This window comes from Drosophila kikkawai, chromosome 4, assembly GCF_030179895.1.
Source record: "Drosophila kikkawai strain 14028-0561.14 chromosome 4, DkikHiC1v2, whole genome shotgun sequence".
NCBI lineage: Eukaryota > Metazoa > Arthropoda > Insecta > Diptera > Drosophilidae > Drosophila > Drosophila kikkawai.
This window is the reverse complement of record NC_091732.1, coordinates 1,564,591-1,580,710: the sequence shown is the minus strand read 5'-3', so window position 1 is coordinate 1,580,710 and position 16,120 is coordinate 1,564,591. Positions and strand designations below refer to the sequence as shown.

General features: G+C 37.7%; 1 protein-coding gene across 1 annotated transcript; it reads left to right on the top strand.

Annotated features, from left to right (window-relative positions):
- The first annotated feature begins 721 nt into the window (after positions 1 to 721).
- Positions 722 to 16,047, top strand: PlexB (plexin B). The gene is made up of 5 exons (XM_041776637.2): positions 722 to 1,505; positions 7,854 to 12,608; positions 12,679 to 13,277; positions 15,197 to 15,379; positions 15,440 to 16,047. The coding sequence occupies exons 1-5, from the start codon at positions 998 to 1,000 to the stop codon at positions 15,545 to 15,547; spliced, it is 6,153 nt and encodes a 2,050-aa protein (XP_041632571.1). The 5' UTR covers positions 722 to 997; the 3' UTR covers positions 15,548 to 16,047.
- The last annotated feature ends 73 nt before the right edge of the window (positions 16,048 to 16,120 follow it).

The window sequence follows — 16,120 nt, the reverse complement described above, 5'->3', positions numbered from 1 at the left end:
CACGGTTTGTTTGGCGATAGTTAGGCGATAGTTCTTCGGTGCAACTCTGATTCTTCTTCTTAATTTGACCATTCACCACGAAAATGTAAACAAACTTGGCGAGGAACAAATGAGATATGGAATTTAAAACGTGGCGCCAAAGCTACAAGCATGCCCAAAATAGTTAGCGTTTTTTCTGTATATTCTTGCCCCAATATGTCCCGAATTGTTACTATTTAATATAAACCGCCTACCTCAACCTTATTTTAAAGATTTTGGATGCCTATACCACCTATAGACACTCTTCGGGGAATTTGCTCTTTGTTACAGAAAAATCATTAGAAAAACTAAAATTCCTTGTCATTTAATTCATTTAAATTTAGTGCGGATAAATTCTGACGCAATCTGTGCCTTTTGCTGTTGTACAACAGCCAAAATAGTTGGTAAATGCTCCATTTCAAATTTGCAACTGCCAATTCGACAGCCTTTGTTTACGTTTTCATGAGCCACAGCTGTTCGGATGTTAAATGTGCTTTAATGTTGTGTGGGAACACGAGTTTCACATTTGTGAAAAATCCCAAACGTTCCTCACAAATGTGCTGTGTGGGAAGACAGTATAAGAATCGTTTCATTTTGTTATATATATAAATACTTTAGTGTAGTAGTGGAAAATCCGCATTACAGTCTGGTCATCGATTTGGCTTTTACATATATATTAAATCTGGTCACATTACCAAATTAGTGTTGCAAACACTATGGAAATATGTATACATATTCGTCAATGTACAATAACTAAAACTAAAATTAATTTTTTATCAAATTGCGATAAATGTATAACAACTGAATAATTGCAATGATCTATGACAATTTTCAAGTATTACGTTAACAAAGCAACCAGTGTGCATTGGACAAACATACAAAAATATAATGTGCGGATTAATAATGTAATTGTATAAAATTTAAATGAGTAAATACACAAAACTGAACGTCAATCGCTAAAAATTCGTCAGTTGTGAAAATGCTGCGAAAATATGTATTGTGTGCAGATTTAATAATTTTCTTTTATGGTTTGAGCATTGCCAACTTTCTGGATTGGCGACATCACTCTGTGCGATGCAAACAAATGTCGCCGCCCACCCCTGCGTTCTCAACAACCGACATTGTGGCACAGTTTAATCTGCCTTTAATGGCCGCGACTACTCCTTCGAACTTATTTGGAGTTAATCGTACAAATAATCTTGAAAATGCCGCAGACTCGCAGTTAAAAAACTATTTTACACATCTTACATACGATTTAATGAACAATGTTTTATTCGCGGGCGCCACAAATAAGATATTAAAGCTTAATGAAAATCTTCGTGTGCTCGCGGAGGCTGTAACAGGACCTTTGAATGATTCACCGCAGTGCCATGCTGGCGGGTGTAACGAGGACATTGAAACATCGCTGGTAAACAATTATAATAAAATCTTAGTTGTGAGCTATGCTCATGATGGAATACTCATTTCATGTGGCAGCACTCGACAAGGTAAATGAAAAAAATAAATATATGTACACTCAGCGTCATATCTCTGCGTACAGGGCAAATATTTTTAAACTTGTCACTTTGACAGGTAAAATTTTAGGCTAGACGTGATATAAAAACATTATGATTTTTGTTACGGATAGTCGTAGCAATTACCTTCATATTCCATATTTTAGAACATTTTTATCTTCTTTGGTACCCCTATAATTCGTATTTCGCCAAAACCCTTTAAAATAACATGTTTTCAAAAGTTTGCGTACAGCTGAATATAGTTGCATTTATTGGTAAGTTAGTAGTCCGATTTGAATTGCATTATCAATATAGGCAAAGATGCAACTGGCAAACGATTTGTCAATGCATTTTTAATTATGGACGGCAAGGGAAAGCAAATTCAAGACTCCGAAATAAAATCATCTTAAAATTGCATTTGGAAGGAAAAAGCTATAGAGATATTGGCGGAATCTTAGGTCGCGCACACTCTTCAGTGCAGAGAGTCATAAGTAATTATATTGCGACCGGTTCTATACTTCCCAAGCTCCGAGAAGGCCGCCCATGTCGATTAACAAAAAGGGAAAAAAGGAAAGTAGTTTTCATGGTCCAAAACAATCCGAAATTGACTTCCAGAGAAGTGCAGCAAGAGGTGGAAAGTCGGTTTTCTAAAACCGTTTCGTACTCGACTATCCGAAGAATTATACAAAAATCCGGATTCATGAGCTGCGTGGCCAGAAAGAAGCCCTACATTTCCAAAACAAATCGAGAGAAACGAATTCAATTTGCAAAGGACCATATTTCCAAGCCTCCAGAGTTCTAGAAGTCTGTGATTTTTTCCGATGAAAGCAAGTTTTGCATATTTGGAATAAAAGGAAAAAAATTAATCTGGCGCAAAAGCGGAGAAGCCCTTGAAAAGCAGAATTTACTTCCAACTGTGAAACATGGAGGAGGTGGAATAATGATATGGGGTTGTATGGCAGCTAACGGCGTTGGAAATCTGCACTTCATCGATGGTATTATGGACCATAAGATATATATCCAACTGTTAAAGGATAATTTGGTCCAAAGTGCAACCAAACTGGGGCTACAGAACAAGTTTATCTTTCAACAAGATAACGATCCCAAGCATACAGCTCAAAATGTCAAGCTCTGGTTGCTGTATAACGTGAAAAATCAACTGAAAACACCGCCACAGTCTCCAGACCTGAACCCCATCGAGCACCTGTAGGATTTATTGGAACGCAGAATTAGGCAGCACTCAATTACATCCCAAGCAATGCTAAAAACCATATTGCAGCAGGAATGGGACCAATGGGACCATATAATCTTTGAACTTTCATAGCGAACGGTCGTGTTTTTGTTTTGCGCTCCGAACTTTTGTGTTGTTTTGCATTTAAAACCACCGGGGTCCAGATTTTAACTTGATAAAATACAATATATAACTTTGCCGTTTTGCTACGCGAGTGCATGTGCATGTGTCTTTAAGTGTTTATTTAATATATACATACATCTAATTAATTCACTTTTAGTTTTTGCGTTTTTCTTATCCCCTCTTTGTGTTGTCCCGTTTATTTGCTCCTTGCGGCACTTAGGCGGCTCAAGCTTTCGTTTGTTTTCTCTGCTCACCCACGCTTACGCTCCCGCTCTCTTGTTTTTGTTCGGTACTGCTTATCAGCGCACAGTGGTTATAGGTTTGTGAAAATGGTCTCAAATTTTATTTGCGATATTAAAGGCTGCCAAAAAGAGGTTTTGGCAGATCAGCCCAGCCTTCACTGCTGGCTTTGCGATGCGGTCGTTCACGCTAAGTGTCTAAGCTTAACGGGCCGTATCGCTGACGCAATTTCTGCCAAAAATGGCTTGCGCTATTGTTGCCATGCCTGCCGTGAGGTGGAGAAGGATATGTTATCCTTCATGCGGCAAACCAAACGCGGATTTAGTGAACTTAGGGTCAATTTTCGTAAAACAAACGACCTGTTCACAGAGCTGGACGCTCAATTTAGCGACATGAAGCTGTTAAGCGAGTCGCCAAAGCGAAAAAAATCTGCTGCTGGTCGGCTGCAATTGGGCGAACCCCAGCCACCAAAGATTTGGCACACTCCCTCGGCACAGCCCCCGTCACCGACACCAGCTCCAATGGTGTTAAGATCGGGAACGGCTAAAGATTCGGCATTCGAAGGTGCCGGGGCAGAAATGGCAGCAGCTCCGCCAGTATTAATAGTTGAGTCCGCTGCGGGGTCTCAATCTCTGACTCCGCAGACTTCAAAAAAAATCTCGGCTATCCCTAAGGGCAAAAATAGGGCTCAACCACTAGCAGAAGTCGGTAATGCTGCGTTACCAAAAACCCTCACCGCTATTCCACCATTAAAAACAATATTTGTTTCCCGGCTTGCCCCTGATCTCGCATCGGAAGATGTACTAGCTCATATACGGAGCAAAACACAAGCCAAAAGTGTGAAAGTGGAAAAATTCAATTTCTCATACCCCAGAGATATCTCATCTTTCAAGATAAGTGTCTCCCTCGATCTTTTTGACACAATTTGTTCTGGTGACTTCTGGCCCGAGCACGCTGTAGTCAAGGAGTACGAGGTAAAGATAAAGAAAAAACGGCCTTCACGGCCGGCACAAACCACAGTGACTGCGGGCGTCACGGCAGTGCCAAAAAACTAAATACCTCCCTCCTACTTTCCTATCAGAATACTAGAGGCCTACGCAGCAAGCTCTCTAAATTATATTCTGATAGCTTTTCGTTTGCATCCCAGGTGATTGTGTTTACCGAAACCTGGTTAAAGCCGGAGATTCTCAGCTCCGAAATTTTTCCGGGTAAGTACACAACTTATAGATTGGACCGTCATTCCCAGCGAGGTGGTGGAGTTTTAATTGCCGTTGACTCCACCCTTATTTCCGAACTGGTTCAAATTGACGATCTCACAGGTATTGAATTTATCTGTGTAAAACTATCATTTCCAGGTAGTTTTATCTATATAACTTGTTCTTACGTTCCTCCATCTGCTGAAGAGCCTATTTATTGGAAACACCTTTCGGCAATTCAGGCTGTTTCCAACATGCTTACAGATAGAGACCAACTAATAACTCTAGGAGACTTCAATATACCTGGAGCTCGTTGGTCATCAGATGGTGCGTCTAATGTCCTCCAAACTGCGGCACAGCATGACCTCATAGATGGTTTGCTTGACATTTCGTTGTCCCAAGTTAACCATGTCGTAAATTCTTTAAATCGCCTACTAGATCTGTGTTTCGTCTCTGATCCTGTAGGTGTAAACTTAACAAGAGTCGATCCATTGACGCTTCCCGAAGACCCTTACCATCCTACTTTCGAAGTGACCATCGATTTGGGGACTGTCGTAAAGACCAAACCTGATTTGAGTTGCTCAGCAACTAAAGTTCGCTGCTTCCGTAAAGAAAATTTTCAAAGATACCTTGATTTCCCAATTTAATTGGTCTGAACTCTACAGATGTACTGACATGGCGTCCGCCGTGGATATTTTTTACAGTGCCATGAATTCGTTCTTTGCATTGTGTGTTCCTTTAGCCTATCCGTCGGTTTCTAGTAAACCACCTTGGTTCACCAAAGAGCTGACACGCCTAAAAAACGTTAAGTCTAGGCTTTATAATCGCTATAAACGCACCGGATCTCCTACTGTTCATTCAAGGTATCTTAGTGCTCGGTCGAATTTCACCGTGCTTAACGCGCAATGTTATAAAAGTTATTTAACTCGCTGTAGGGTTCAGTTCACGCAGGACCCGAAACAGTTTTATAACTTTGTTAACACTAAGCGAAAACCCAATTTGCATCCTTCAGCGCTTTCGTTCAAGAACGCTACAGCAAACTCTGATCAGGCCATCGCCGATCTCTTTGCCGAGTTTTTCAAAACTACGTATTGTTGCTCGAATAGCTTAGATCAGACTTACTCTTTTGATTTGCCCAAGTCGAACCTAATTTTCAGTCCTATTTTAACCGAAAGCTCCCTTAGTTCGGATCTTCATCGTGTAAAACCAGTTTACTCACCGGGTCCCGATGGAATACCAGGCTGCGTGCTCAGGTATTGTGCCGGAGCTCTGTGCAATCCCCTTCTGAAATTGTTTACCTTATCTTTAGAAACCTCAGAATTTCCCCTTATTTGGAAGGAATCATTTATCATTCCTCTCCACAAAAAAGGTAGCAAATCGGACGCCAGCAACTATAGAGGAATCTCTAAGTTGTCGGCAATTCCAAAACTTTTCGAGAATGTAATTACTCCCCACTTGCAGCATTTATGCAGATCCGTAATTTCACCATGTCAGCATGGTTTTATGAGGCGAAGATCGACCACTACAAATCTCCTGGAACTCACCTCTTTCGTTATTAGAGGTTTCCAACGTAACTTTCAAACCGACGTGATTTACACAGACTTCAGTAAAGCTTTTGACTCGGTTAATCACTCTCTTCTTGTAAGGAAGCTTGACTTAACTTGAAACTTGACTTTCCTGTCGATCTTCTTAAATGGATTTTGAGCTATTTGAGTAACAGAACTCAAAAGGTTCTGTTTAAAAATGCTCTATCCAAATTCCTCAGAGTCACCTCTGGCGTTCCACAGGGTAGCCACCTCGGCCCGCTGCTATTTACATTGTTTATCAATGACCTCCCGCTGGTTCTAACGAATTCTAGAGTACTTATGTACGCTGATGACGTTAAGCTATGCGTGCAGTATAAGGACAGCTCTTGCCAGTCATACCTGCAATCGGATCTTAATAACTTTCAAGCATGGTGTCGTGCTAATTTATTACATCTCAATAACTCTAAATGCAAGCTGATGACATTTTCACGTGTCACTCCCCAGTTTGCCACTTATACGCTAAATGATTGCGCTCTTGAAAGAATATCTCTTGTTGATGATTTAGGCGTTCGCTTAGACCCTAAACTTTCGTTCTCTGAACATATTTCGTGCATGGTTAATAAAGCCAAAGGCATGCTCGGTTTTATTAAGAGGTGGTCGAAGGAATTCGATTCCCCTTATATAACGAAGACCCTTTTTACTTCGTTAGTTCGCCCTATATTGGAGTATGGTTCATGCGTCTGGAGTCCTCAATTCGGAATCCATATTAACCGTATTGAATCTGTACAAAAGAACTTTTTACTTTTCGCCCTCCGTGGCCTACCTTGGGATGCTGATGAGAGGCTACCGTCGTATTCAAGTAGACTCCTATTAATTAACTTACCCTCCCTAGCTAACCGTAGAACGATGCTTGGTGTCGTATTCCTCCATAACCTAATAAACGGTGATGTTGAGAGCCCCTTTCTCTTAGGGCAGCTCAATTTCCACGTTCCCCGACTAACATCTAGAACCCTTATTCCTTTAGTAGTAAATCACTGTAGGCGGGAGTTTGAAGTGCATGAACCCTTTAGGGTTTTATGTACGGATTACAACCGCCTCTCTGACATTATAATTCGTAGCGATAGCCCTTCTGTACTAAAAACTTTAATACTTGTAGAGTTAGCTCGTAGTGTATCACCGTAGTCTAATGTTGCATGCGTTCTTATTTATTTATCGTAGTTATTTAGTTACATTATATTATATTTTTTTTATATTTACTTTGCATGTGTTTTTATTTATTTATTTATCGTAGTTATTATTTAGTTACATTATTTTATATCTTTTATATTTGTTTTGCATGCGATTTTACTTAATTATTACTACTTTTATTATATTATATTTTTATTATATTATATATTTTTGTTCCCCTTATTAATTTTTGTTCTCTTGTAACGTTTCCTCGTTCTTATGTTCCTTAATTCACCGCGTCTATCTAGTTCGCGATTCGTGCCGTACGTCACACGGCTGCGCCCCTCGGTCGGTTGGGCGGGAGGTGGAAGCGGGACCCCGCGCGAATTAAAAATAAAAAAAAAAAAAAAAAAAAAAAATAGCCGAAGCTGAGACTGAGAAGTTGGTTAATTCTATGCCAAGACGTCTCGCCGAAGTCTTAAAACGGAAAGGTTATCCAACCTCATATTAAATTGCGATAAAATGGTCAATAAATGCAACTATATTCAGCTGTACGCAAACTTTTGAAAGCATGTTATTTGAAAGGGTTTTGGCGAAATACGAATTATAGGGGTACCAAAGAAGATAAAAATGTTCTAAAATATGGAATATGAAGGTAATTGCTACGACTATCCGTAACAAAAATCATAATTTTTTTATATCACGTCTAGCCTAAGATTTTACCTGTCAAAGTGACAAGTTTAAAAATATTTGCCCTGTACGCAGAGATATGACGCTGAGTGTATGTATATTTACTTGTTAAACCCTGGCAAATATTCTTATATTATTCTTATTACTTTTTATCTTCATCTTTTTACAGGATCTTGTGAGATCTATAGTCTTCCGAGATTTCCGGCAGCCCCACAATTTATTGCCATTCCCTTGGCCGCCAATGACGAAAATGCTTCTACCTATGCATTTGTGGGTCCCGCCCGATATTCCTGGAAGGAAGAAGATATACTATATGTTGGAACAACATTCACCAATGTCGGGGACTATCGACATGATGTACCGGCCATATCCTCACGCCGACTTGATGACTTGAACTACGCTGAATTTTCAATTCAACAGTCGATTATCAATATTGATGTTAAGTATCGTGATCACTTTCTTGTCGATTATGTCTACGGGTTTAACTCTTCCGATTATGCATATTTTATAATCGTACAAAAAAAATCGCATTTGGCAGACGAAGCGGGTTACATAACACGCTTGGCACGCATCTGTATCACCGATCCCAATTATGATAGTTATACGGAAATAACACTTCAATGCACTGCAACCGAAAATAATGTGGATTATAATATCTTACGCGACGCTAAGGTAACGCCGGCAAGCCAAAAGCTTGCCCAGCAAATGGGCATCAAAAAGGATGATCACGTTCTAGTTACGGTATTTTCACCATCAAAAGAGATTAGTGATCAGACGGAGAACAAATCGGCCATGTGTATATATAGCATTAAAGATATTGAGGATATGTTTATTGAGAATATACATTTATGCTTTAATGGCACGATTAAAGATAGAAATTTAGGCTACATCTCGGGGACTATTAATGATGGCAGATGTCCCATTGTCGGTTCCCTTGGAAATATCTATAATTTTTGTTCCGTTGGACTAAAGATAAGTGGTGTATCACCAATAACAACACATGCCCTTTTTCATTTTGATAATGTTTCGGTTACCTCAGTGACTGCCACTTCAACAACGGATCAACAGCATTCGTTGGCCTTTCTTGGCACGGACGTTGGTGTTATTAAGAAGGTACTGTTATCTGGCCAAAACCCCGGCGAATATGAGGAAATTGTGGTAGATGCCGGAAACCGTATATTACCCAATACTATGATGTCGCCTAAAAAGGATTTTCTATATGTTTTATCTGTGCGAAAGATTACCAAGCTGAGAATCGAACATTGCTCGGTGTACACAAATTGTTCAGGTTGTTTAGAATCGCGAGATCCATTTTGTGGTTGGTGTTCTTTGGAAAAACGTTGTACGGTGCGTTCGACATGCAAACGTGACACTTCCGCTTCGCGGTGGCTATCCCTGGGAAGTGGCCAGCAATGTATTGACTTTGAATCAATAATACCCGAAAAAATACCTATTAGTGAACTGACAAACTTACATTTGATTATTCGAACTTTGCCGGAACCTTTTAATGCAAAATATCGTTGCGTCTTTGGCAATTCAACGCCCATCGATGCTGAAATACTAGAAAATGGTGTAGGTCTTGCCTGTGCAACGCCTCCCCTCGATCAGAGACCTATAATACCCGGGAATACCGATCATGTTCTCGTACCCTTATCTGTCAGGAGTTCGGAAACCAACAAGGACTTTGTTTCAAGATCGTTTGCTTTCTTTGATTGTTCACATCATGGAAATTGTCAAGAGTGTGTTCAAAGCTCTTGGGGCTGTAATTGGTGTATTTTTGATAATAAATGCGTTCACCACAAATCTCAACAATGTCGTAATATCGAAAACGCCATAAGTTTGGTAGGACAATGTCCCCATTTAAAACAAAATCGTCAAGAGATACTATTGCCAGTGCGTGTACCCATGGAGATTCGTCTTGAGGTTGAGAATTTACCAAAACCAAAAAGCGCACATTCCGGATTTCTGTGCACGGTTCATATTGAAGCGGCTCAAATGCTACTTCCCGCCCACATAGAATCTAATCGGATTGTAGTTTGTGAGAAAACCCCTTACTTTTACGAAAGAAATACGTACGAGTACCAGGCAAAGGTCGTCGTTACATGGAATTTCCAGCACTATGTGGATACTGCCATGGTCACACTTTACAAATGTGATGTACTTGGCTCACATCGTGATCACGCCGATTGCAGCTTGTGTGTGACACGTGACCAAAAATACCAATGCTCGTGGTGTGGCAACGCGTGTGTTTATAACGAGACATGCAGTGGAGAAAATAGATCAATTATTGATTCAAAAATAATTTCTAACGATTGTCCCTTGCCTCGAATCGATATTATAAAACCCCTTTCGGGACCTATCGAGGGCGGCACTCTAGTTACAATCGAAGGCAGTAATTTGGGAATTCGCGAAGAGGATGTTAGAGGAAAAATAACGATAGGATCAGTTCCTTGCGAACTTGTAAACTATCAAATATCAGTAAAGATCGAATGTCGCACGGGAGCCGCGCTCCATGAAATGTCAGCGCCGATAAAAGTAGTTAACGATGCCGGCTACACCGAATCAAGTGTACAATTTCATTTTAAAAACATTCAACTAACCGGATTATATCCAACAATTGGCCCAAGATCGGGTGGAACGCAATTATCGTTGATTGGAAAGTTTCTAAATATTGGCTCGATGATGCGAGCATTTCTCGATGAATATGAATGTCATATCAATGTTACCCAGGCCTCATCTACCCAAGTTAGCTGTACAACTTCAGAGGCCACACAACCGGAACCGATACGGAGTCTTCGATTAATTATCGATGGCGCCAATCGAACTTTGGAATGTCACAATAATATTACAAATAAAAATCGATTAAATTTCGGTTCATATCCATTTCGTATACCTCCACCGCAACCTTGTTCCATCTTTAATTATACACAAGACCCTCGGATAATGCAAATTAAACCTTTACGGAGTTTTGTTAGCGGCGGACGGGCCCTGACTGTTCATGGCATATATCTAGATTCCATACAAAAACCGGAATTGGAGGTTTTCTTTGATAATGAGAAGGTAAACAAGACTGCATGTAAAGTTATTAACTCAAATCAAATGGAATGTCCATCGCCCCCGGTTAATCACAAGTTTCAAACCTTTAAACACAACAGGAACGGAATAGAATCCGACTCGAATTACAGAAACTCTTCAACCAAAACTAATAGAAGAAAGCGACATTTTAAGGACGACTTAAGCATCTATACAACATCAGGAGAAACAGGAAGCTACTTTAGCAATAGCAACAATAATAATAACAATATGGATATGACGACCTTTGTTAAGGTTCATGAAACTCAATTGAACTTACAACTAAGCTTTGTCATGGATAATGTTCAATTAGTTCGTGATTTGAACAAATATTTCCATGATATAAGGAGTACGATTGTGTATCTAGCTGATCCCAAATATTTCCCATTTCCCAACGATGAAGGTATTAAGCTATATAAAGGCGATAGTTTGGTTATTGAGGGAGAACTCTTGAATCTAGCAGCCGATGAATACGATGTAAATGTGACTATCGGTACAGCTCAATGTAATATTACCAGTTTGGCTCTAACACAATTATTATGCATTCCACCAGAGAATCAGCCCCTAGCCACAGATGAAAATGGTATTGAACAATCAATAGATCTTCCATTAGTTGTAGTCAAAGTTGGCAGTAACCTACGTTTTGTAATTGGTTATTTGAAGTACGATTTGAGTAAACCTTTTGTGTACTCGCATGCGATATTTATAGTTATGCTGACGGTGACTGTCCTCGTTATTATTCTTGTTATCGTTTTAATAATATTTCGAAGAAAATCAACGCAAGCTGAACGGGAATATAAGCGAATACAAATACAAATGATTACGTTAGAGAGCAATGTGCGTTCCGAGTGTAAGCAAGCATTTGCTGAGCTACAAACGGACATGACAGACTTAACGGCGGATTTGGAGAGTACGGGGATACCCACGCTCGATCATGTCAATTATATTATGAAAGTCTTTTTTCCCGGTGTTTCCGATCATCCCATATTGAATTCACCGAAGTTCCGAGGAGGAAATGAAAGCTCCCATCATACTAACTATGATATTGCCATGATGCAGTTCGAACAATTAATTGGAAACAAATACTTTTTACTCATCTTTATCGAAACCTTGGAATCACAGCGTTCGTCTTTTTCCATACGTGACCGGGTAAATGTGGCCTCCCTATTAATGGTCGTTTTAATGAACAAAATGGAATATGCCACAGAGATTTTAAAATCGTTATTATTACGTTTAATTGACAAATCATTGGCGGGCAAACATCCGCAACTTATGTTGCGTCGCACGGAAAGTGTCGTAGAAAAGATGTTGACTAACTATCTGGCGATATGTATGTACGATTATCTGAAGGAATATGCGGGGTCGAATTTGTTTTTACTATTTAAGGCAATCAAGCATCAAATCGAGAAGGGTCTAGTTGATGCTGTAACCAACGATGCTCGTTATTCGCTCTCAGAGGAGAGACTTCTCCACGAACAGGTTACACATTCAGTTGTTATATTACACATACTTCAAGATGATCTCGATGAGAAAGTTCAGTGTCGCGTCAACGATTGGGATACAATTTCCCAGGTTAAACTGAAGATTCTAGACGCAATTTTTAAAAACACTCCGTTTTCGATGCGACCATCGGTGCACGAAGTGGATTTGGAATGGCGACACGGACGTGGCGGTCACCTCACATTACAGGATGAGGACTTGACTACAAAAACCATTAATGGCTGGAAGAGACTGAACACTTTGGCGCATTATGGCGTCAAAGAATCGGCTGTAATGTCTTTGATAGCGAGGCAAAATGATAATTACCACATACCATACAGTAAAAACCAGCACACGGCACCATATCATAATTGTAAGTACTACTTCCCTGATTTCTACAACTTAATGATAATGAAGAATTAAAGTATTTGTTTTCCTTTTAGATTATTTTCTAAATAATTCACAAAGCCATATTATAATTAATAACGATATCGAATCGGGCTTACAACAGCCCAGACTTTACCATCTAATAAAGCCGATTGTACCAGACCATTATATGAATATTAAAAACTCTGCTATATCCGGTAATGGCGGAGGAGCTTCACAAGCCATACAATCGTCACAATGCGGTAATAATTGCAATGATCGAGTTAATAAGACGATACCGGAGGTATACTTGACACGTCTATTGGCCACAAAGGGAACGATACAAAAATTTGTCGATGATTTTTTTGCAATTATTTTAACCGTTAATGAGGAGTTACCACCAGCCGTTAAATGGCTTTTTGATTTATTAGATGAAGCGGCAAGACGTCATGATATCGCCGATACCGATATTGTTCATGCTTGGAAGTCGAATTGTTTACCCTTACGGTTTTGGGTTAATTTTATTAAGAATCCCGATTTTATTTTCGACGTGAATAAAACTTTTAGTGTGGATTCTTGCTTGAGTGTGATTGCGCAAACTTTTATGGACGCCTGTTCTACTTCAGAGCATCGACTGGGCAAGGATTCTCCTTCTAATAAGTTGCTTTTTGCAAAAGTAAGTACAACGAAAAAAAAATTAAATAAATACTATTAAAATAATTATAAACTGTAGAGTTACAAAAAACTAATAAGAAATATATATGTACATATGTATATTAAAAGTATTTAATAATACTTCGGCACACCAAAGTTTGTATACCCTTGAAGTATGTAATTGTATCTTTAAGAATATAAATTTGTATGTTTAAATACATTTTTATTTTTTAATTATTTTTAAATAACTACATTTTTTTAATATTAATTTTCTAATATATATAGTACATTCACATTCTGCAAAGTTCCATTTAGAAATCTTAGAAACTTAGGGACTTGTTTGCGTAGAAATGGACGGACAAGGCTAGATCGACTCGGCTGTGGAAGCTGATCAAGAAAATAAATACTTTTTTACTGTGATTAAAAATATTAAACATAAAGTTTGTTTTAAATTTTGTGTTTTTAAGTTTAAAATTTTTAAAATTTAAACGAAATTTCTTGTGTCAAAACTTTGGAAATGTTGAAAAAAATATTTAGTGATTCAACCATGTCGAAAACTTAAGTTCACGATTTCCTAAGTTCTCTTATAAATGCACCGATCACTCCCAAGACAGCCAATCAAATCACAAATTTGACAATATAAATTTTCATTACATTTATATATACCATATTTCACATTTAAAGTTTCCGATACATATAAACTTTATATATATAGTATATATAGCCCAATCTGACGTTTTTCCGATTTATATACTAATAGAAAGAAGACTATCTGCAAAGTTTTACTTAAATAGGAAAATACAGTTTGTATGTGTATTGCTTGTAAACTTAGTTTGTTATGTAGAACCTAATAAACCTCATACTTTTACAACGAAAACAATGTGATACTAGTTATGTAGAATCGCGCAGATGCTGATCAGAAATATAAAACTTTCTAACGCTGGACTCCTGGAATGCGTTGCAAACTTCTTGTATAAACAAAAAAAGAAGCTAACTTCGGCACTCCGAAGTTTGTATACCCTTGCAGCCTGCAATTGGATCATTAAGAATTGATCGATTCTGGTCAAATTAATATAAAAAACAAGAAAGGAAGCTAACTTCGGCACAGAGTTTCATTACATTTTACCTATACTTATTATGTTTACAGTTTGACAGTTACAGTTTTACATTCCCAGCTTTACATATTTTATACATTTACCGATCGCTTCTATGGCAGCTATATGATATAGTTGTCAGATTTTTATGAAATTTATACCAAAATTCTAGAATAATAAAAAAAAGCTTATATCTCAGAGTAGATAAACATACGTTGAAAAACAACGAAGCTATAATTTTTTTCCTATTTATATCTTCATATAGTCGTCCGATTTTCATAAAATTTTTACCGAAATTCTGAAATAATATAAAATGGCCATATCTAAAAAATGGTGCAAAAATGTTGAAAAACAGCAAATTTATAATTTTTTTTCTAAAAATATATCGAACATTTGTATGGCAGCTATATGATATAGTCGTCCGATCCGGCCCGTTCTGATATATATATAGCAGTGAGAGTATATAGAAGACTATATGCAAAGTTTCATTCAGATAGCTTTAAAACTGAGGGACTAGTTTGCGTAGAAACAGATAGACGGACAGACAGACAGACGGACGGACGGACGGACATGGCTAGATCGACTCGGCTGTTGATGCTGATCAAGAATATATATACTTTATAGGGTCGGAAACGTCTCCTTCACTGCGTTGCAAACTTCTGACTGAAATTATAATACCCTGCAAGGGTTAAAAAAAAACATATATATATTTATGGTTTATTTTATTAAGATTTGGTGCTACTGTGCATGGAGGGCATTGGGCCGTTAGGCTTACATTCCAGTAGTTATTATGATGGTTATAACAATACTTCTTTATCTGACTAAAATGAAATTCAAACCTTTTCAGGATATTCCAAACTATAGAATAATGGTCAAGGATTTTTATCGCGACGTCGCGCGACTACCACAAATAAGCGATCAAGAAATGAGCACAGCTATGCAGCAATTATCTGTGCGGCAAAACGATGAATTCGATTCAATTTCAGCTTTAAAGGAGCTGTATATTTATATAACTAAATATAAGAGCCAGGTAAAATATTTAATTGGATATCTTTATATATTTTAGCTAACTACATTATTGATTTTTTAGATAATGGACGCTCTGGAAAGCGATATTAATTGTCGCAAGATGAACTTGGCAAGAAAGTTAGAAAACGTCGCTGGCACTCTCGATGGCGAGGAAATATCTAATTGCTGACATAAAGACAAGTTTTTTGGAATTTTAAAGAAAGTTCAAATATTTTGCATTTGGATTTTGCAATTTGAAACATTCTTATTATTATATTTAAACGAACAAAAAAAAATGACTGCTTTAATGATATTTTACTTTTTATCGTGTATAAAAATATAAGCATAAGAATATACAAACCACTTTTTTATTTAATAAGTTCAGTTTGGATAATAAAAAAACGAAACCGATATACTTTTGACAAAATTATGTAATTCAACTCATAACAGAATTGACAAATTATTAGATATTACATAGACATCCATATTACATTGAAGATTTTTTTATATGCTGAAATCATTTTCTCTATTCTCTATAAATATCTATTTCAGATTTGATTCGTAAGAACAGAAAAATTGATTTGGAATATTTTTACAAGTGACATAAAAATGTGATATTTGATTAATTTGTTTAAAAACTAAGAAATAATTTTATTTTTATAAAATATCATAGAGTATCACTTAATTTTCTTAAAGATAAGCATTGAGTTTATTTCCCTTACACAGATGTAGCGCGTAACTTCCTTATATTTTACATTTTTAT

Coding starts and splice junctions, on each gene's coding strand:
- PlexB (XM_041776637.2), top strand. CDS start 998: ATGCTGCGAAAATATGTATTGTGTGCAGATTTAATAATTTTCTTTTAT. Junction 1,506..7,853: donor ATGTGGCAGCACTCGACAAG/GTAAATGAAAAA, acceptor ATCTTTTTACAG/GATCTTGTGAGATCTATAGT. Junction 13,278..15,196: donor ATAAGTTGCTTTTTGCAAAA/GTAAGTACAACG, acceptor AAACCTTTTCAG/GATATTCCAAACTATAGAAT.